The following is a 22,010-nucleotide window of genomic DNA, read 5'->3' on the forward strand; positions in this document are numbered from 1 at the left end:
GATTAGCTTTTAGGAAAGGCACCAACTATGGCCTAATTGCATTCCAGCGAGATAAGGCAGGGACTGAATTACAGAGGATAAAATGCAGCTCGCCAATTTCTAATAGTCATGCAGCATCTGGTAAAGAGTTTAAGCAAGGCAGAATTCAGGTTTTTAGGGGAGCATTTTTGAGCACCCATATTCTACACAGCGTCCATGAAGCAATGTTGAAACCCCACCCACAATTTCCCAAGAGCCTTTGCTTTTATACTTGCTGGGAATGGTCATCAAACCCCCTCGAGTTAAAGATGCAAATTTATTTCCTTTTACTATACAAGTATTGTTGTCTGCGTTATAACCTCCTGAATCTACCTTCTAAGAGTGGCTCATCCACTCTAATGTCTCCTTCATCATCTGGGACCATCTCCTCCACTGATATATATGCCGCCCTTGGGTTCATCTAGGTCTATTTCTTCCTCACTTTCACTCTCTGCATCAGGTGGCAACCCCATTTGCCCAGGGTACGCAGAGGGGCCTAGTTCATCCTCCTCAGAATCTGATATTATCAAAAGGTGGACAAGGAGCGCTCACAACCATATCCAGGGCTACCATCAAATGCAGGAAATCAGGAATCCAGGTTTACTGCATGCTAATGCTCTAAAAATCTGAATTTCTAATAGTCAAAGCAAATTGGCAATAGTTAAGAATCAATGAAATGCAAGATAGGCTGGACTTAGATGTCTTGTGTGCAAAGGGACATGATGTACTTGACCCTGCCTTCGACTTGCTTGCTCATCTCCTACAGCTACCTCTCCTTTTCTTAAAGGAGGTGGTTTACAGTTTGGGAATGCTCCTCCATGTCACTATACAGTGATCCCTCTATTATCGCGAGGGTTCTGTTCCAAGACCCCTCGCGATAATCGATTTTTCGCGATGTAGGGTTGCGGAAATAAAAACACCATCTGCGCATGCGCGCCCTTTTTTTCTATGGCCGCGCATGCGTAGATGGTGGAGTTTGCGTTCCCCGCCGCCCACGCAAAGGGGAAACCCCGATTCGGCTCCTCGCTGCTGCTGCGCTACCGAGCAGATCAGCTGCTGGGCGGCCGAAGGAATCTTCCCTGGGTCTTCTCCCTCTTTCTGGCGGGCGGGCGAGCGGCGGGCATCAGCGAGGAGCCAGGGTTTCCCCTTTGCGTGGGCGGCCGGGAAGACCCAGGTTGGGGGTTTGGGGGGGTGCTGGGAAGCCCCCCAGGCCGGCTGCGACCTTTTAAAACAGCCGCGCCGCTTCCCAGCTGACTCCCGAAGCCAAACCCGGAAGTGGGGGGTTTTTTAATTAATATTTTTTTTTAAATCGCGATATAGCATTTCGCGAAGATCGAGATCGCGAAATTCGAGGGATCACTGTAAACCCAAGTCACAAAGTGCCTTTCATTAACTGTGATGATACATTACAAGGTAGACCAAGACCAAGAAGCAGATGCCAATTTGGTTACAGTGACAGAATCTTGCAAACTTGATGTCCTTCTTCTCTCTCTTTTGCTTCATGTTAATGTCTGTTTGAATGTTTTCAGATCCACAACAGTGTTCCCTCTAATTTTTTTTCGGTGTGGGCAGAAAAGTACAGTGTCTGAGCAGCAGTCCCTTTGGGACTGGGCGGCACAGAAGTCAAAAATAGATAGATAGATAGATAGATAGATAGATAGATAGATAGATAGATAGATAGATAGATAGAGATAGATAGATAGATAGATAGATAGATAGATAGATAGATAGATAGATAGATTTTCATTCCTCAGTGCCTGATTTTTTTTCACAGATGTCACCCAAGACAACTTATTGTGTAATTATTTGGGGCTCGGTGCTGGGGCATAATAAGGTCCCTTCCCACTATGTTATTCTGTTATTTTATATTTCAATTAATATCATTATCCTCTTATAAATCCAGATAGGCCGCCATACCTACTCCTCCTTCTTATATATTCTTCTTAAAAGAAACAAAAAACCTCTCTCTCTCTTTTGTTTTTCTTTCCTCTCATTCTCTGCCTCAATCATTTTTTCATTTCTTTTTCTCCCCCTCTCTCTCTCTTTCTTTCTCTCTCTCACTCTCTCTTTCTTTCTTTCTCTCTCTCTTTCTTTCTCTCTCTCTTTCTTTCTTTCTCTCTCATTCTCTTTCTTTCTCTCATCCCACTCTTGCTACCTCTGTTCAATGGTGGCAGGGTCCATGCTCTTGATGCAGGCTGGGGGGCAGCCTCTGGCGCTGCGGCGGGGGAGGAGGTGAAACTTGGGGACGAGTTCCAGGCCTGTTGCCCCCAGCACCAACATGGTTGGACAGTGGAGGAGACCCAGTGGCAGGGGGCAGCCACCCGCGAGGCGGTGGGGGAGGAGACAAAGCCGGCTGCCCGGGAAAGCAGTGCGTTTGAAAAGCACACCACTTTCCTAGGCACAGGGCTTTACGTCAGGGCCACTCCGCCTCCCCCTTCCGTCCCAGTGCAGGCTGAACCCCCCGCCTTGCCCCCCTCGCAACTTCCCCCCCACTCCAACCTCCCACCATCCAAGGTCCCTTTGTCTCTGCCGGCTCCGCTCCTCATGCCCGCCCAGCACGGCCACCAACCTCCAGCTGGGAGCCACAAGCATGAAGTAGCAGCAACAGCAGCACTGCCACTGGGGGAGGGAGCATCTGCCACTGAGGAGGAGGTAGAGAAGGAAGCTTGAAATGCTGTGGGAGCCTCCGCCACCCTCCTCTCTGCGTGGCCTTTAAAAAGCATGCACCAGCCTTAATTGTATAATGCGCTACAGCGCATGGTGCACCTTAGAGGGAACTCTGATCCACAACCCATCTAGGGTTTTGCAATATTTATCTGCCTACTGCTTAATAACAGATCTTTCGTCTCTCCATCAAGGTCATCTTCTTTACCCTCTACGCTTGGACAGAGGGAAACTTGCAACAGTTTGTTTATGCTCCAATAATTTCCTGGTCAATTTATTGCAATACACTGTATGTGGGGAACCTTTGAAAATTGTCTATAAACTTCAGTTATTTTAAAACAGAGCCAACTAGATTGCTCTCTGGAACTGACACATACCAATATATTAGACCCTCACTTTGCCATCTGCATTGTGTGCCAGTCAGTTTCTGTTTCCAATTCAAAGTGCTAGTTTAACTAATCTAATATTTCCTCAGAATATCTTGAAACAGAGAATAATGGTTTTAATTTGCCATGTCTCAATATTTGTTTCAAGAAGTTTAAACACAAATATAGAACACTGTCTCCTGATTTATAATCTATCTAAAATGATAGATTAATAAGGATGAATATTTTGAGAGCCCTTTCACAATAGTAGAAGAAACAATGTGTATAAACCTTCTGCCTTGATGATCATCACATTTTGCTCCAGGTCAATTAAAGGTTGTATAAGACACAGTCGTGGTTCCTGCTTCTGAGTAATACAAACTCCATTCTGATTTGTGACCATCCAGTTACGATCATACAGCATGCCTTGGTTTCCAATAGGCCACTGCATAACCTGAAGAAGGTAATGGAAAATAGAACTGTTACATACTCACAGACATTGAATAACATTTTGTTTTAAATTGGCATATATGTGTATTTGTTTTCAGCCCATTACAACAGTAAGGTATGCATATTGTCTTATATACATGGCATATTTTAAGATATTTAATTTCTTTCTGCAGTTGCACGCTTCTTTCTTGAGTCCATAGACAAACTAAAACTTTCTGCCATTTAGAGCTTGGAAACAAGAAAATTATATAGTAAATGTAAAAGATTTGCTAAACCACTTAATCAAAAAAGATGGGTTTAAAAAAAAAAGCATTTCTACTTCAAAGTGATTGACTAGTCTGCTGTAATCTCACAACATCATGTCAATATCCTGTGTTCTTCAATTCAGTCTAAAGTTCTTGGAAGGTACTATTTAAGCTTGGCTTGATGGCCACTAAAATTTCTAGTGCTTTAGCAATCTAAAACAAATTGTGGTTTAATTTTGAAGCAGCTATCCCTTATTGGAATGTGTAAGAAATGAAACAGAATTCCATTTTTTTTTCCTCACAGAGAAAAGCAAAATAATTATACTGTACACTGAAAGTTAAAAATATTAACTAAAAGAAAAATAACAATGTGGGACATTTCATGTGTATGGATCTCACTTTTCAACACTCCTGGAAGCAAGGTGACTGGTAAGAGTGGTATTTGGAAAGCAACAGAAACAAACTGTTTTTCTCATCTCTTTCTACTGAGCCTCTGCTTATTGTAATGCATTCCAAATGGTTTCTTTTTTAAAAAAAGGTTGAATAAAGAAGTCATAGGATATTTATACTGTACATTCCACGTAGAGAGAAAAGCAAGTTTCCTAGACTGTCAATAGCGAAGCATTGCAATAAGACTCCAATGCAATAAACACAAGTTAGAAAGGGATATTCTGCATTCTCTTTGCAATAATGAATATCTTGTAATAATTTAAATTATACTTGAATTATTTAGTTCAATGTATACATTAACATAATTTTGAAATAAACTTTCTCTGAACCTAATTCTCTTGGCCTAATTTAATTAATTATAGAAATTAAAGAAATTGCATTTTAAACAAAAGCTTACATATTTTGCTATCTATTACATCACTTTTATGTAAACACTCCAAGACTACATTATGGAACCTATACATAATTTTAAAAAGCTAATCTGGCAAAATTACTATTGCCAAAAGAAGGCCAAAAGAAACCAATTCTATATTGAATACTTTTTTAAAATCAGCAGTAAAAATCTTAATTTCAGGTTATGTTTGTTACATATTATTTATTAATGATTCTAATCCAATAAATATCTGAATGTATAATTGGGCAATCTCTAGAAACTTGTATAGCATTGAATTGGTTATATCATTAGTTATTTGAATCTTCCTTTTCCATGTTTATGTCTCTGAATTACTAAAAAAAACCTGTACAGGAAAATCATTGTTTTAATCTCAATTTTTATTAACTTTTAAATTACAGATGCGTTTAAGCATCAAGTTGATGTAAATATATTCTAAAATGTAAAAAATTCTGGATTTTCAGAACATCTTCTCCTTGGAATTGTTTGCTTAAGGTACTGAGAAAAGTTTAGAATTAGGTCAAGACAATGGTAGATAGAAGAGAGGGATACTAGAACTGAAAGAAAAGGAAAGAATTCTTGACCTAGTCATAATAACAGAGTACAGGGACTAGGTCGTCACAAGGAAGAAAACTGACATTCATGGGACAAGTAATTGAGTCCTTTCCTCAGCCCAGCAAGGAGGAAAAAAATGTGACTAACTCCAGAAGGACTGGTCTTCTATGAGAACAACAGTGAGGGAGAAGACAACCCAATGGTAAGTGCCACCATCATTCCCATGATGGCCCAGGTGGAGATTATGGTGCATTACTCAGGGGCAAGGGAAGCCTCGACTCCAATTGTAAAACAGAGTCGACTGACAACGAGTCAGTCGAGGTGACTGGGGCACGTACTTGTCCACCTGTCTGGGAAGAGTTTGATCTGGTGACACCTGATGAAGTGGACAAGGCCATTGGAGCTGTGAGTTCCGCCACCTGTTTACTGGATCCGTGTCCCTCCTGGTTGGTTTCGGCCAGCAGGGAGGTGACACGGAGCTGGGCCCAGGAGATTACCAACGCTTCCTTGGGGAGGGGAGTTTTTCCATCACTCTATAAAGAAGCGCTTGTGCGCCCCCTCCTCAAGAAGCCCTCCCTGGACCCAGCTGTGCTTAATAACTACCGTCCAGTCTCCAACCTTCCCTTTATGGGGAAGGTTGTTGAGAAGGTGGTGGCACTCCAGCTCCAGCGGTCCTTGGAAGAAGCCGATTATCTAGGTCCCCGGCAGTCGGGTTTCAGGCCCGGTTACAGCACGGAAACTGCTTTGGTCGCGTTGATGGATGATCTCTGGCGGGCCCGGGACAGGGGTTTGTCCTCTGTCCTGGTGCTCCTTGACCTCTCAGCGGCTTTCGATACCATCGACCATGGTATCCTTCTGCACCGGTTGGAGGGGTTGGGAGTGGGAGGCACTGTTCTTCAGTGGTTCTCCTCCTACCTCTCTGGCCGGTCGCAGTCGGTGTTAGTGGGGGGACAGAGGTCGGCTCCTAGGTCTCTCCCTTGTGGGGTGCCTCAGGGGTCGGTCCTCTCCCCCCTGCTATTTAACATCTACATGAAACCGCTGGGCGAGATCATCCAAGGACATGGGGTGAGGTATCATCAATATGCGGATAATACCCAGCTTTACATCTCCACCCCATGCCCAGTCAGCGAAGCGGTGGAAGTGATGTGCCGGTGACTGGAGGCTGTTGGGGCCTGGATGGGTGTCAACAGACTCAAGCTCAACCCGGATATCAGGACTGCCCCTACTCTTCCTGCCTTCCGTAAACTCCTCAAAACCCACCTTTGCCGTCAGGCATGGGGAAACTAAACATCTTCCCCTGGGCACGGTGAATTTATATATGGTATGCTTGTGTGTGTGTGTATGTTAGTATAGGGGTCTTTCTTAAATTTATAATATTTTAATTAATCGGATTAATGTATTGGATTGTCTTTTCACTTGTTGTGAGCCGCCCCGAGTTTTCGGAGAGGGGCGGCATACAAATCCAAATAATAAAATAAATAAATAAATCATAGCCTAGATCAGTGTTTTTCAACCGGTGTGCCGCGGCACATAAGTGTGCCGCGAGAGATGGTCAGGTGTGCCGCGAGGCGGTTCGTCCCCCCCCGCTATTGCCCCCCCGCCACCGCCACCGCTATTGGCACCCTCCCACGGGAGGCCGGCAAAGGTTGCTTTGAAAGTCGCCCCCCTCGCGCCCATGGCTTCTCGTCGCTTCCCCAAAGCACCGTCGCTTCCCCGAAAGCGCGCTCCTCATCTCCCTGCCAGCCCGCCGGGGGGGGGGGGCGGGGAGGCGCCGGCAGCAGAAGGGAAGGGAGCCGTGGCCGCCCCTGCCTCCCCACGGTGCCTCCGGCCCCCTCGGCCTTTCGGCGCTGCCCCCCGCCCGCCCCCTCTCCTCCTCCGCTGTCTCCTGCCTTTCGGCGTGGCTCCTCCCGCACCCGGAACGCAGGAGACAAAAAATGGCCCAACTCTCGTTCTCTCTCCGTTCTCAGTGGGGGCCAGCGAAGGTAATATTCAATGTCGGGAGCGCGCGGGCGGTTGCGCGCGCTCTCTACCCCCCTGCTAGCCGCTCGGAATATTCAAAATAAGAAAAACCTTCGCCGGTGAAGGCTTTTCTTATTTTGAATATTCCGAGCGGCTAGCAGGGGGGTAGGGAGCACGCGCAACCGCCCGCGCGCTCCCGACATTGAATATCACCTTCGCTGGCCTCCGCTGAGAAGAACGGAGAGAGAACGAGAGTGAGTGACAGCAACAGACAGCAAGATAGAGAGAAAGTGAGAAAGAGAGAGAGAGAAAGGGGGGAGAGAAAGAAATAGCAAGAGAGAGAACAAGAGAGAGAAAGAGTGTGAGAAAGAAAACAAGAGAGAGAGAGAAAACAAGAGAGAAAGTGAGAAAAAGAGAGAAAGAGGGAGGGAGAGAGAAAGAGAGAGAGAGAAAGAACAAGAGAGAGAGAAAGAAAATAAGAGAGAACAAGAGAGAGAGAGAGAGAAAATAAGAGAAAAAGAGATAGCAAGAGAGAGAGAAAGCAAGAGAGACAGATAGGGAGAGGAAAGGAGAGAGAGAAATGAGAACAAAAAGGGGAGAAAAGAACCTGAACGGTCTTCTCAGTGCACTGGAAGGAGAGTCCAACATGGGTAATACTCCAATTCTATTGGTAGAGACTGAGTTAAGATTAACATATTAATGAGCACCGCCCCCTCTGCTCTCCCCATGAGCCAGTTTTAAAACGAAGAAACATAGTAAGAGGATAACCAATTTTTATTGTTAACAACTAATAACTGACTAACTGCCTACTCCGGCGTCCCTGCACCCAAACTCTACCGGGTGGGTTTGGACTCTCCTTCCAGTGCACTGAGAAGACCGTTCAGGTAGGTACAACGGTTCTTCTCCATTGCATCTGGAAGGAGAGTCCAACATGGGATATACCAGAGATTTACGGCCCATGGGAGGGAAAAGGTCTTGTCAGGGACGTTGGAGATAAACAAACTCTTTGTAACACACGTCTCCCAAATGCCGCCTCTGCAGAAGCGAAGGAGTCCAACTTATAATGTCGTATGAAGGTCGATGGAGCCGACCACGTTGCAGCTCTACAGATGTCGTCTATGGCGCCTGGGTGGCCCAGGCCGCTGAAGTCGCCGCACTCCTCGTCGAGTGAGCAGTCACTCCCGGCGGGACCGATTGGTTACGAGCTCTGTATGCGTCCCCAATACAGTCCCTGATCCAACGACTAATGGAGCTTGATGAGAGTCCAAGTCCCTTTTTATCCTCAGAAAAGGAAAGAAACAACTTTTCTGTCTTCCGAAAACTCTCTGTGCGTCTAACGTAAATCTTGACCGCACGGCGTACATCGATCTTATGCCATCGCAATTCCGATGGGTGATTGCCATGTGTGCAAAAATCAGGCAGGATGAGCTCCTGTTTCCTGTGGAACTCTGAATTTACCTTCGGTATGAATGAAGGGTCCAATCTCAGCACCACTCGGTCAGGGTAAAATACGCAAAGGTCAGGTCGCACTGACAATGCCGCTATTTCTGACACTCGTCGAGCCGACGTAATAGCAACAAGGAAGGCTGTCTTGATCGACAAGAGTCGTAATGGTATGGTTCTCAATGGTTCAAACGGTGGCTTTGTCAAGGCCTTAAGGACCAGTTGAAGGTCCCAGGACGGGAATCTCCGGATCGGCGGAGAATGTTGGTTTACAGCTCCCCGTAGAAAATCCTTAATCCAAGGATGGTAAGCCAAGGAGCGGACACCCTCAACCTGTATCATGGTTGCGAGGGCTGCTACGTGCCGTTTAAGTGTATTAGGAGCTAAACCCCGATCTAGTCCAGTCTGTAGGAACTCTAGAACCGTAATCACTGAGGCCTGTTCAGTATTGATTTGGTGTTTGTCGCAGAAGTCGCAAAAAGCTGCCCATGTCGTCTGATAAATCCGAGAGGTAGATGGGCGCCTTGCCGCTTGCATGGTGTCGATGACCTTTTCCGGTAGTTTTAACCCTCGTAACCTGACCCGTTCAAGTGCCAAACGGTCAGTTGAAGCCACTGGGGATCTGGATGTTGTAGGTTCCCCTGGCTGAGGGCTATCATCCGGTCCGGAATTCTCCAAGGGGCTGACACCGACAGTGCCACCAGGTCGGAGAACCACGGACGTCGAGGCCAATGAGGGGCCACCAGTAACACCTCCGCTCTCTCCTTCAGGATCTTTTCCACTACCCTCGGTAGTAGGTTCGTTGGCGGAAAGGCATAAAGAAGTCCTGGTGGCCAGGCTGACAGGAGAGCGTTGACCCCTTCTGCGCCCTGTTCTGGAAACCTCGTGTAGAACCTCGGAAGTTGGGCGTTCGAGGGGCTGGCAAATAAGTCCACCAGTGGAAGGCCAAACCGACTCACCACCTGTTGGAACAGAGCCAGATCCAGTCTCCATTCTGACGGATCCAAGGTGGAGCAGCTCAGCCAGTCCGCCTGTGTATTGGAAATCCCTGCGATGTGTTCCGCTGCTAGAGACCGCAGATGTTGTTCGGCCCAGCGGAATAGTGCCTCCGTCTCCTCCATGAGACGCCGCGACCTTGTGCCCCCTTGGTGATTCAAGTGAGCTCTGGTCGCCACATTGTCCGTGAGCACCAGCACGTGCTGTTGATGAACCAGGGATGCAAATGTCTTTAGCGCTAGGAAAACAGCTTTTAACTCCAGAAAGTTTATGTTGACCGCTGAAAGGTCCTCTGCAGTCCACAGTCCCTGAGCCATGTGAGCTCCAATGTGAGCACCCCAACCCGTAAGACTGGCGTCGGTTGTCAAAATGACCTGATCTGTTATCTGGAAGGGGGATCCCCTGCTTATGGCGGCCGAAGTCCACCATTGGAGGGACTCCCGGACTCTCTGTGGTAAGCATACTTGTCTGTGTGAGTGGCTCACCTTGCTCCTTTGAGCTGGCAGCAGGAACCACTGTAGTGTCCTGATATGGAACCTGGCCCAGGGCACGATGCCAATGGCTGACACCAGAGTCCCCAGTATTTTTGACAGCAGTGACAGTGTTACTGGTCCTTTGCGAAGACCGGAGATTAGTCGCCGGATATTGTCTTGTCTCTCCGGTGACAACGACACCGTGCCCTCTTGGGTGTCGATAATCGCTCCCAGGTGTAGTAATCTGGTAGTCGGTACTAGCTGGCTTTTCCCCACATTGATTGTGAAGCCGTGCAGTTCTAAGGTGTGAATAGTCTCTTTGAGCTCCCTCTCTGCCGCTACCTGTGATCTGGACAAGATGATTATGTCGTCCAGGTACGCCATCAGTCTGATGGATCGAGCCCTTAAGCTGGCAGTCAGTACGTCCAGGAGCTTTGTGAACGTTCTGGGGGCCGAGGACAGGCCGAATGGCATGGCCCTGTATTGATAGTGCCTCCCTTCGGTGACAAATCTGAGGAACCTGCGATGGTCCGGATGGATAGGGACATGCAGATATGCCTCCTTGAGATCGATAGATGTTAAAATGTCCCGGTATCGAATGGAAGCCAGAATGGTCTGCAATGAGTGCATCCTGAACCTTCGGTATTTTATGAAAAGGTTCAGTTGCTTCAGGTTGAGGATCAACCTGCAGCCTCCTGAGGGTTTGGGAACGATGAAAATCATGGAATAAAATCCCTTGCCCTCGTCCTGTTGCGGCACCGACTCTATGGCCTGGATTTCTAACAGATGTGAGATTTCCTTGCGTAACTGCAGTTGCTTTGGAATGTCCCTTGGTGTGGGACAACGTATGAAACGGCTGGGAGGTGTTTGAATGAATTCCAATCGGAGCCCTTGTGTAACTGTTGCTGTGGCCCACCTGTCGGAGGAAGTCGCCTGCCAGGCCCTGCAGAACCCCTGCAGCTTCCCTCCGATGGGCTGCGACCTGTTCGCGTCATTTCGTGCGTTTGAACCCTCTTTGAGAGTTACCACGAAAGGGCCTCCTGGACTGATGATAGCCTCTTGTCCTATCTTGATAGGAGCCACGGTCACTCCTATAGGACTGTTGGTTGTATTGTCCCTGGGAGAAGGCACGTTGGTTTTGCGCGGAACCGGAGGAAGTCTCCCAGCGAAAGGACTGCCTCCTTGAATACGGCGTGAACCTTCTATCCGGCCTCCTGTGAGCTCTAGGAAGGACCTTCCTCTTATCTTTGTCTTCCACCAAAACCTTCTCCAACAGGTCCCCAAAGAGGGTGGAACCTTGGAAGGGACCGGAGGCTAGGCGCCACTTAGATTTAAGATCTGCCTGCCAGTTCCGTAGCCACAGCAGGCGACGTGATGACAATGTGGTTGCCATGCTTCTGGTGGCAAACTTGGCCGCGTGGAGAGTGGCATCCGCCGAAAATTCTGTCGCCGCCAGTAGTTTACTTAAGTCCTGGCGGAGGCGCCCGTCCTCGGGCCCTAGGCGGGATTGCATTTCCTTGATCCACATGAGGGAAGCGCGGTTGATGAATGATGCCGCTGCTGCAGCCCGAAATCCCCAGCCAGACATCTGGTGGGCTTTACGGAGTAATGTCTCCGCCTTCCTTTCCTCCGGTCGTAAGCATTCCCCGGTCTCTGAGGGGACCAATGCGCTGGAGACCAGCGTAACGACCGGCTGGTCAATTGGGGGAAATTCGAGCAGCTTTTCCACCTCCTCGTCGAAAGTATAAAATTTCCTCTCGAGGGTGGAAGGTCCCTGAGCCGCCGCCGGCTGCTGCCAAGGTCTTTTGATCCCCTTTACGAAAATGCCTGATGCAGGAAAATGGTCAGACTCGGGTTGAGGCTCGTCCAGTAGGGAGGCTGAAGTTTGACCGGATTCAGTGGCTTCCGGAGTCTTTTCTGAACCCGGCAGGTTCATCACTTGTTTAGCCTTAGACAATAAGGTTCTGAAGAGTGCTGGCTTGAACCAGCCAACCGAAGGGGCCTGCTCTGGGGCAGCCTCATCCTCGGAAAAGCCATACTCCGGTTCACTTTCCTCAAACTGTTCTTGTTCTTCCAATAAAGAGCCAAAACCCGAGGGGGGCGGAACCGACCATGCATCTGGGGTGTGTTGTGGAGGCCCTCCATACTGTTGTGCCCCGGGAGCCTGCGAGTACGCATTCGCGATAAGGTCCTGCAGGTCTGGGGGTAAGTTGTGCCACGCCCCGGGCTGGGCCCGTAAGCCCGCCGCTGTGGGCGTGAAGGTAGCTGATGGCCCCTGAAGGCCTCTTGGTGCCTGTGTTGCTGAAGCTGGTCTGGCCCAGGATGTGCTGGGTGAGGGCATCACTTGAGGCAGGGGTAGAAACTGCCTATCTGGTGACCAGTCTTCCTCAGGCGTAACCCCTGAGGGCTCAAAGGTGGATGGGGGTGACATAGGGTCCAAAGGATGCCTTTGAGTCAGAGGAAGACCCCCTGAAGTGCTGCTTCCAGCTTCTGTTCTAGCGCCTTAATGCGCTTTTCAGCCTCTTTAATGGAGGAGGAGGAAGCAGATGAATGCTTTGTCTTTTCCTTGGCTTTCCCCTTCACCTTGTCCTTAGGGATGGCAGGAGAGCCTGTGACCTCCTTTCCCTGATTCTCCTCCATATTACTCACGGTTGGGAGTGAATGATATCAGGCTAAATGTTGGCTGACCTCCGGTGGCTTGGTTCTCGCCTGCCTCGTCAGCAAAAGCTCCCAAAATGGCGTCTCGGGTCTCCCCGCGTCTGCGCCTGTGCACTAGAGCCTTTTGGCTCGTTCGCGCTCTTTTGCCGCCTGCCCAGCTGTTTTTCGCGCCAAAAAGGCGCTTGCCGCTCTAGCCGCTCCCCAAAATGGCGGCGCCCAGCCTCCGCAACCTTCCGGACTGCTGCTGGGTCCCTCCGTCGCCGGGCGGCTGAAAAGTGGGGCTTCTTCGCCTTCTCCCGGCTCCTCAGGCCGGTTCTTGCCCGCTTCGACCCCGCGAGGGGCTCTGGCGGTTGCGGCGGCTGTGGCGGGCGCGGCGGTAGCTGTTCCAGCTTCTCCGGCAGCTTGGAGACGCTCCGATCTCCTCGCGTCTGCCGCGGCTCGGCGCTGACCTCCCTGTCAGCTGTAAGGCGCTCGGCTTTCCTCGCTCCGTGCGAGACGCCTTCAAGCCTCCCAGTGGGGGGGGCGGACCCCCCCACCTTTGGCTGACAGCCCCGGTATGGTCTCGGAGACCAGGGACCCCCAGGCTGGTTGCTTCTCTTCGGGGTGCTCCCACTGGGGGAAAGCAAACAACCCCTGAGAAGGTTCGTTGGGGGTGTTGCCCACTGAGGGCAGAGACCCCTGACCGTCTGTTCCTCTTCCATTGCAGCGTCTGAAAAACAAAGAAAAGGATTAAAACGGTAACAACATTTTACATATTTATTTTTATTATTTTAAGGTTACTAAAAACCCCTAAGCTACAACTCAGTATGTCTCTACTCTAAGACTGAGTTTTAAAACTGGCTCATGGGGAGAGCAGAGGGGGCGGTGCTCATTAATATGTTAATCTTAACTCAGTCTCTACCAATAGAATTGGAGTATTACCCATGTTGGACTCTCCTTCCAGATGCAATGGAGAAAAGGAGAAATGATTGAGGCAGAGAATGAGAGGAGAGAGAAACAAAAGAGAGAGAGAGGGGTGATTCTTGAAGCATATGGTAAAAAGCACCCAAATAATAAGAAATGCCCCCCAGCCCACACCTCTTTTTGAAAAGAATAAAAGAGAAAAAACCCCAGCCCTCAACTGGTTTTGGAAATGGTTCCAGTGTGTATACACACACACACATAAGGGGGGGAGAGAGACAGGGATGGAAAAAGAGGAGAAGTGAGAGGGAAAAGGAATGAGGGAAAAAGGGAGGAAGAGAGAGAAATGACAAACATGAGAGAGAAAAGGGGGAAAGACAGGAGAAGTACCCAGAAATGAGATATAAATTTGAGTAGGGATGATTGATGATTGACTGTATTTATAAGGGGATGTTACATGGGATTGTATATACGAGGGGGTTATGTATGTATGTATGTATGTATGTATGTATGTATGTATGTATGTATGTATTTATTTATTTATTTAATTTGTGTCATTTTGGTTGGTGGTGTGCCCCAGGATTTTGTAAATGTAAAAAATGTGCCGCGGCTCAAAAAAGGTTGAAAATCACTGGCCTAGATGACCTCTTGTAGAGAACAGGAGATGGCCTTGATTGAGAGAGGCAAGAACTGTTACTTAGGCAAAGAAGGCTGAACGATTCTTTAAGTTCCAGGAATCAAGATAATATTCAGAAGCAAATCAGAAAAACACTCCCCATTCACTGAGAAATCAGGAGAGGAGACAAAGCATAATCAGACTTGCAAGATTCTGTGATAGTAGCCTAACTCAATAAAACATCTTACTATGGAGTTGATTTTGTGGTATGGACTATCTAGTGGCACTGACAAACAAGAAGTGGTACTATTATTTTATTGGTCATTGGTCAGACCATACTTGTGTTCATATTGTGTTCAGTTCTTGCTGCTACAATACAAAAAGAAAGAAATAAAACAACAGCAAAGAAGTGGAAAGATTACAAAGAAGAGCAATAAAGGAGTTTAGAGCTTTGGAAATTAAATCTTATGAAAACTGGTTAAAGGAAGTTGTTATGTGTTGCCTAAAGAAAGCTAAAACAAGACATGAGAGCATCTTCCAATACAGTATATGATTTTATAAGGGCAGAAGTTCTTTATAGCATCTAAGCATGATAAGAATAGTGGGTGAAAACTTAACAGAGAGAAATTAAAATTCTGGATCTACAGAGGAAATTTTTCAATATGAGAGCAATTAAGGAATGTTAACCAGCTTGCTTCTTGAAGTGATGGGGAAGTCATCACTGGAGGTTTTCAAGAAAAGATTGGATAGCCTTTAGTCAGAGATGTTATGAGGAGTCCTGCATTAGGCCACTATGATACTTTCCAATCCTACAATTCTATTATCACACTTCAGTCTAAATCAACAGTAGCAGATATGACTGATTACTACTGCAGTACTAACTAGGTTAAAAAAAGTTTTAAAAAGGAGTCCAAAAGTAATTGGAAAGATCTGAACACTACAAATCAAGACCTTTTAATAGCTATTTTTAAAGCTAAAAGCCAATTGTCAAAATGCATGTTTTATATAATGTAGGTAGTCCTTGACTTACAATCACAATTGATTGACTGACTGATTGATTGATTGATTGATTGATTGATTGACTGATAGATTGATTGATTGGACTTTTATGCCGCCCCTCTCCGAGGACTCGGGCTGGCTTACAACATATAATAAAACAATGTGTAACCTTTTAGATCCAATTAATTAAGTATAAAATCTAAAAAACCCAAAATCATAAAAAACAGTCATTTCCATTCAATCAACTTTCTTTTAGCACATTCATTGACCAGGGGGCAAGAATCGAATGGTCCCAGCCTGGTGGCATAAATGAGTCTTAAGACTCTTGCGGAAGGCAAGGAGGGTAGGGGCAGTATAAATCTCTGGGGAGAGTTAATTCCAGAGGGCTAGGACCCCCACAGAGAAGGCTCTTCCCCTAGGCCCCACCAAAAGACATTGTCTAGTTGACGGGACCTGGAGAAGGCCAACTCTGTAGGACCTAACTGGTTGCTGGGATTCATGCTGCAGGAGACGGTCCCATAAGTAATCTATTCCCATGCCATGTAGGGCTTTATAGGTCATAGCCAACACTTTGAATTGAGTCGGGAAACCAATTGGCACCCAATGCAGACCATAGAGTGTTGGAGAGATATGGACATGCCTAGGCAGGCCCATGACTGCTTGTGCGGCTGTATTCTGCACAATTTGCCATTTCCGAATGCTCTTCAGAGGTAGCCCCATGTAAAGAGCATTGCAGTAGTTGAACCTCGATGTGATAAGGGCATGAGTGACTGTGAGTAAAGACTCCCTGACCAAATAGGGCTGCAACTGGTGCACCAGGCAAACGCCCCCCCTTGCCACAGCCAAAAGATGATGTTCTAGTCGGCTATGGATCTGGGAGCACGGCCAAGTTGCGAACCCTCTCTGAGGGAGTCAAAAGTCCCCCCCAAGAGTGATGGACGGACAGATGGAAGTATCCTTGGGAGGCAGCCTCCACAGTCACTCCGTCTTGTTGGGATTGACACGGGGTGTAGATGTATAGCTGAGTATAATCAGCGTGCTGATGACAACTCACCCCATGCCCTTGGATGATGTCACCCAGCAGTTTTATGTAGATATTAAACAGCAGGGGGAAGAGGACCGACCCCTGAGGAATGCCACAAGGGAGGGACCTAGGAGCCGACCTCTGACCCCCCACTAACACCAACTGCGATCGATCAGAGAGGTAGGAGAACCATCGTAAAACAGTGCCTCCCACTCCCAACCCTTCCAATCGACACAGCAGGATACCATGGTCGATTGTATCGAAAGCCGCTGACAGGTCAAGGAGCACCAGTATAGAGGATAAATCTCTATCCCAGGTCCTCCAGAGATCATCCATCAGCACGACCAGCCAGGTCTGAATCCTGACAGCTGACGGCCCAGATACTTGAACAACTATCCTTGTGGTGTGACCAGAACAATCTAGAACTGAACACACTCAAAACCGTAGAAATGGTGGTAGACTTTAAGAGAAACCCTTCCACCCTTCCACCTCTCACAATACTAGACAACACAGTATCAACAGTAGACACCTTCAAATTTCTAGGTTCTATCATATCTCAAGACCTAAAATGGTCACCTAACATCAAAAACATCATCAAAAAAGCACAACAAAGAATGTTCTTTCTGCACCAGCTCAGGAAGCTCAAACTGCCCAAGGAGCTGCTGATACAGTTCCACAGAGGAATCATTGAGTCTGTCATCTGCACCTCTATAACTGTCTGGGTTGGTGCTGCAACCCAACAGGATCGACACAGACTTCAGAGGATAATCAGAACTGCAGAAAAAACAATTGCTGCCAACCTGCCTTCCATTGAGGACCTGTATACTGCACGAGTCAAAAAGCGGGCAGGGAAAATATTTACTGACCCCTCAGGCATCCTGGACAGAAATTGTTTCAACTCCTACCCTCAAAACGTCGCTACAGAGTACTGCAAACCAAGACAACTAGACACAAGAACAGTTTTTTCCCGAACGCCATCACTCTACTAAACAAATAATTCCCTCAACACTGTCAGACTTTCTACTAAATCTGCACTTCTATTCTACTAGTTTTTCTCATCATTCCTTTCACCCATTTCCTCCTATGTTGACTGTATGACTGTAACTTGTTGCTTATATCCTAAGATTTTTATTAATATTGCTTCTTCATTGCTTATTTGACCCCTATGACAATCATTAAGTGTTGTACCACATGATTCTTGACAAATGTATATTTTATTTTATGTACGCTGAGAGCATATGCACCAAGACAAATTCCTTGTGTGTCCAATCACACTTGGCCAATAAAAATTCTATTCTATTCTATTCTATTTATCCAATGACCATTGGAGCTGGAGTGACAACACCTTCTCAACAACCTTCCCCATAAAAGGAGACAGAACGATAATTGTTAAATATAGCTAGGTTCAGGGAAGGCTTCTTGAGGAGAGGGTGCACAAGTGCCTCCTTGTAGGGAGCTGAAAAGGACTCTTCCCTCAACAAAGCGTTGACAATCTCCTGGACCCAACTCTGCGTCACCTCCCTACTGGTCAAAACCAGCCAGGAGGGACACAGGTCCAATAAACAAATGTCGGAACAGGTGGCAGAAATCACAGCTCCCATGCCCATGTCCACTTCATGAGGTGTTACCAGGTCAAACTCCTCCCACACACAGATGGACTAGAATGGGTCTCTGTCATCTCGACTGACTTATTGTCAGCTGACATTGCATCCCAATTGGAGTCAAGGTCTGTCCGGATTGAATCTACATCTGTTGCTAAGCAAATCAGATGTTAAGTGATTTTTGCCCCATTCTATGACATTTCTTGCCAGAGTTGTTAAATGAATCACTGCAGATATTAAGTTAGTAACATGGTGGTTAAGTGAATTTGGTTTCCCCACTCACTTTGTTTGTCAGAGGGTGCAAAATATGGTCACATAGCATAGGACACTGCAAATGTCATAAAATTCCAGTTGCCAAACATCCCAATTTTGATTATGTGGCCATAGGGATGCTGCAACAGTTATAAGAATAAAAAATGGTTATAAATCAATTTTTTAAAAAGTCTTCATAAATTTCAAATAGTCATTAAACAAATGGTTGTAAGTCAAGGACTACCTGTATCTCAAAAAAACTCCAACCCTAATCTGGAAATGGAATTGTTTGGCACCTACTACAATGGCTTTGCTGTGATTTTTTGTTATGTTATTTTATTCACACAATCATCCTGTAAAATAAGTTGGGAGAGAGAGAATAAATGGCCCAATGAACTCGGTAGCTAATTGCTGACTTGATGCTGGGTTCTAGACTAGTATTTTCACTATCAAAACAATAGTGGCATTCTTTTTCAAATAATTTCCACATACTTACAATCCTGTGAAAAAGAAAGTACACCCTCTTCGAGTTCTATGGTTTTATGTATCAGGACATAGTAAAAATAATCTTGTCCTTAGTAGGTCTTAAAATTAGGTGAATACAATCTCAGATGTCCAACACATGGCATGTTAGACTATATCATCATTTACTTTACAAAAGAAAGCCAAAATGGAGAAACGTGTAAAAAACACCTTATGATAGCCTGTAGAGCCACCTTTAGTGGGCAATAAATTTAAGTAATCGGTTTCTGTGTGACTTTTGTAAGTCTCTCACATTGTGGGGAAGAATTTTGACCCACTCTTTGTTACAACAGTGCTTCAGTTCATTGAGGTTTGGGGGCATTTGTTTATGCGCAGTTCTATTGAGGTCCTACTGTAGGATTTCATTTGGGTTGAAGTCTGAGCTTTGACTTGGCCATTTCATCACCTTGATTTGTTTCTTTATTAGCTACTCTATTGTAGATTAGATCATTGTCCTATTGCAGTGATGGCAAACCTTTTTTGGCTCGGATGACAAAAGGGTGCCCACACACATAATACAATGCCCTCTCCCCACATGCATGCGCACAACCCTCACATTAACCTCCGCACATCCGCACAACCCCTGTACTGCCCCGTATATGTGCACGCACTCCCCCCCCTCCAGTGGGTTTTTGTCTACTGTTCCCAGAGTTCAGGAAAGCCTCATATTTGACTTTAGAATACAGAGAAGTTCGTGGTTGAGTTGATGACTGCAAGTTGCCTAGGTCCTGTGGCTACAAAACAAGCCTAAATCACCCCTCCATCACCATGTTTGATGACTGGTATATGTTTGTGCTAATATAGTGTTTGGTTTTTGCCAAATGTGACACTATGAATTATGGCCAAACATCTCTACTTTAGTTTCATCTATCCAAAGGAAAGTGTTCCAGAAGTCTTCTGATTTGTTCAGATGCAAATTTGTAAACCTCAACCATGTTTCTTTTGTCTTGTAATAAAGGAGTTTTCTTGGAAACTCTTCCAAAAAACTGTACTTATTCAGTCTTTTTCTAAATAAACTGCTATGAATTTTAACATTTAACATGCTAACTGAAGCCTGTAGAGTCTGAGATGTAACTCTTAGATTTTAATTTATTTTTTGTAATTTATTTGAGCACCGCATGATCTAATCTTCGGGTATATTTGCTAGGATGTCCACTTCTGGGAAGGCTGGCAACTATCTTGAATGTTTTTTACTTTTAAATTTTTTATTTTTTATTTATTTATTTGTCAAACATGTATAGGATAGTAGTTTGTATCAACATAAGTAAAAAGTAATGATAGAAAAGGACAATAGGACAGTAGGACAGAAACGGTAAGCACAATGGTGCACTTATGCATGCCCCTTACAGACCTCTTAGAAAAGGTGAGAGGTCAACTGTAGACAATCTAAGGTTAAAATTTTTGGGATTTGGGGAAGAAAACACAGAGTTAGGTAGTGTATTCCAGGAATTTATCATTCTATTGATGAAGTTGTATTTTCTACAGTCCAGTTTAGAATGGTTTACATTTAGTTTGAATCTATTACGTGCTTGTGTATTTAGCCTCTTTATACCTATGGAAATAGTAAAGATGTTCTTAGTTTTTTACACATGGCTTTCTTTTTGTAAAACAAATGAGGACATAGTGTATTATGCCATGTGTGGTTGTTCACCTGAGGATATATTTACCTTCTTTTTAGTATGTCCTGAAAAATAAAACCACAGAACTCAAAGAGCTTATATTTTCTTTTCACAAGATTATATTATATTCCATTCATTTCATGACTTAAACAGGTAGTGCTTAACTTATGAACATAATTGGGACCAGAATTTTGGTCATTAAGTGATGCATCATTTGGCAAGGTAATCACAAGATTAGATCCATTTTTATGACAATTTTTTCACTACACAAATCATGTTGTTGACATGGGAATCTGGCTATCTCAATTGAAGTTGCTTGTCAGAAACTGGCTGTAAAGGACACACATCACATGTTCATTTGGTTGTAAATGAAAACCAATTGCCAAGCACCTGAATTGTGATCATGTGATAATCAGGTGATGTGAGAGTCATAACTTTGAGGATAGGGTGTAAATCACTTTTTCCAAAATTGACTAGAAATAAGAAAAATATGAGATACGCAGAATATCAATAGGTTTCTCAAAAGAACATATTTCAGATCTAAGAGCCACACTTAACCTTTACTGATACACCTGGAAGTATTGTATATGGGAAAAGGAGATGAGGGAAAATAAACCTAACATAAAATAATAAATTATTTTCCATATTATTATTTCCCATCAGTTTTAACTAATTACATTTGTATGCATATTGTTTTTGTATTTATCCTGTGAGCTGCCCCGAGTCTTCGGAGAAGGATGGCATGCAAGTCTAATAAATAATAATTAATAATAATAATAATAATAATAATAATAATAATAATAATATTCACTGATTACCCCTTTCTCCTATTTAAATTATAATTTAATTCTAATTTTCAAATTTACTTTCAGATGATCTTGATTCATAGCACATGAATCATGCAGCTTTTTATGTATTTACTTATTTTTGTATTTATTTGTTGTAACATCTCTAAAAAAACTCTCCGGATTTCATATTGCACATGACCATAAAATATTACTGAAATCATTTACCTCAAATGCAGCACATGATTTGATTGGATACAGGTAAATATTGGTGATTGTAATTGTCTTTTTACCATTTGGCACTTCTACTGTATTAGAAAAAACTTCAGGTATATTGATTTCTGCACAACTTTTAATCAAATGCACATTTCCTTTGGGTATCACTGATGCATACTGATGACTTAGCTGTAAATTCTTGATTATCCTTTCCTGGTGCTGTTCAGTTGCATTCTTCTCATTATGAGTGTTGCTATTTTTGCTGGAAAATGATGTGATTTTTGGAACAACCTCTGTCTGGAGTGGACATTTTATTAAGTTGAAAGCAGATAGTCTAATACTTATAATGAATTTCAGAAAAGCTTGGACATCTTCAAATGTAGACATATAGCCAAATGAAATTCTCACAGACCCAGTGGGATGTCCATCAATTACATCTATGTCATCTCCACACACATGTCCAGCCTATTTAAGAACATAATACAAAGACATTTTGTAATTTTTATTAAAATATGACATATTTTACTAAAGTTAAAGGAGATGGATTCTCTATAAACTGTTTCTGTGTAAGCCATGAAGAAACCATGAAGAAGAATACATGCAGAGTACAAAACAAAACCAATTTGGTTTTGTATAAAAAAGAAAAGTATAGTAAAAATAGGTGTGGGATGAAATTCATATCAGAGGAAAATGATCTAGCTCTCAACTAAACACACAGAGCTTAAGATTAATCTGGTTCAGATGTTTAAATGTATGTATGTTGTTTACAATACAAATTTAGTTGTGCAAATGAGAAAATAAATTTAATA

The 22,010-nt window shown here is 44.8% G+C and overlaps 1 protein-coding gene across 2 annotated transcripts in view; it reads right to left on the minus strand.

Moving 5' to 3' along the window:
* The window catches only part of MOCOS (molybdenum cofactor sulfurase), a 91,928-nt gene that overhangs the window by 24,834 nt on the left and 45,084 nt on the right, over window positions 1-22,010 (minus strand). For both annotated transcript variants that reach the window (XR_011556899.1, XM_070728895.1), the window contains exons 8-9: window positions 21,214-21,666; window positions 3,339-3,501 (exon numbers count right to left, since the gene is read on the minus strand). Coding sequence is in view for 1 of the 2 variants with exons in the window: in XM_070728895.1 (XP_070584996.1) it covers window positions 3,339-3,501; window positions 21,214-21,666 (616 nt within the window). In the remaining variant the exon portion in view is untranslated. The remainder of the gene's footprint in view (window positions 1-3,338; window positions 3,502-21,213; window positions 21,667-22,010) is intronic.

Source organism: Erythrolamprus reginae, chromosome Z (genome assembly GCF_031021105.1).
Source record: "Erythrolamprus reginae isolate rEryReg1 chromosome Z, rEryReg1.hap1, whole genome shotgun sequence".
In the NCBI taxonomy this organism is placed as follows: domain Eukaryota; kingdom Metazoa; phylum Chordata; class Lepidosauria; order Squamata; family Dipsadidae; genus Erythrolamprus; species Erythrolamprus reginae.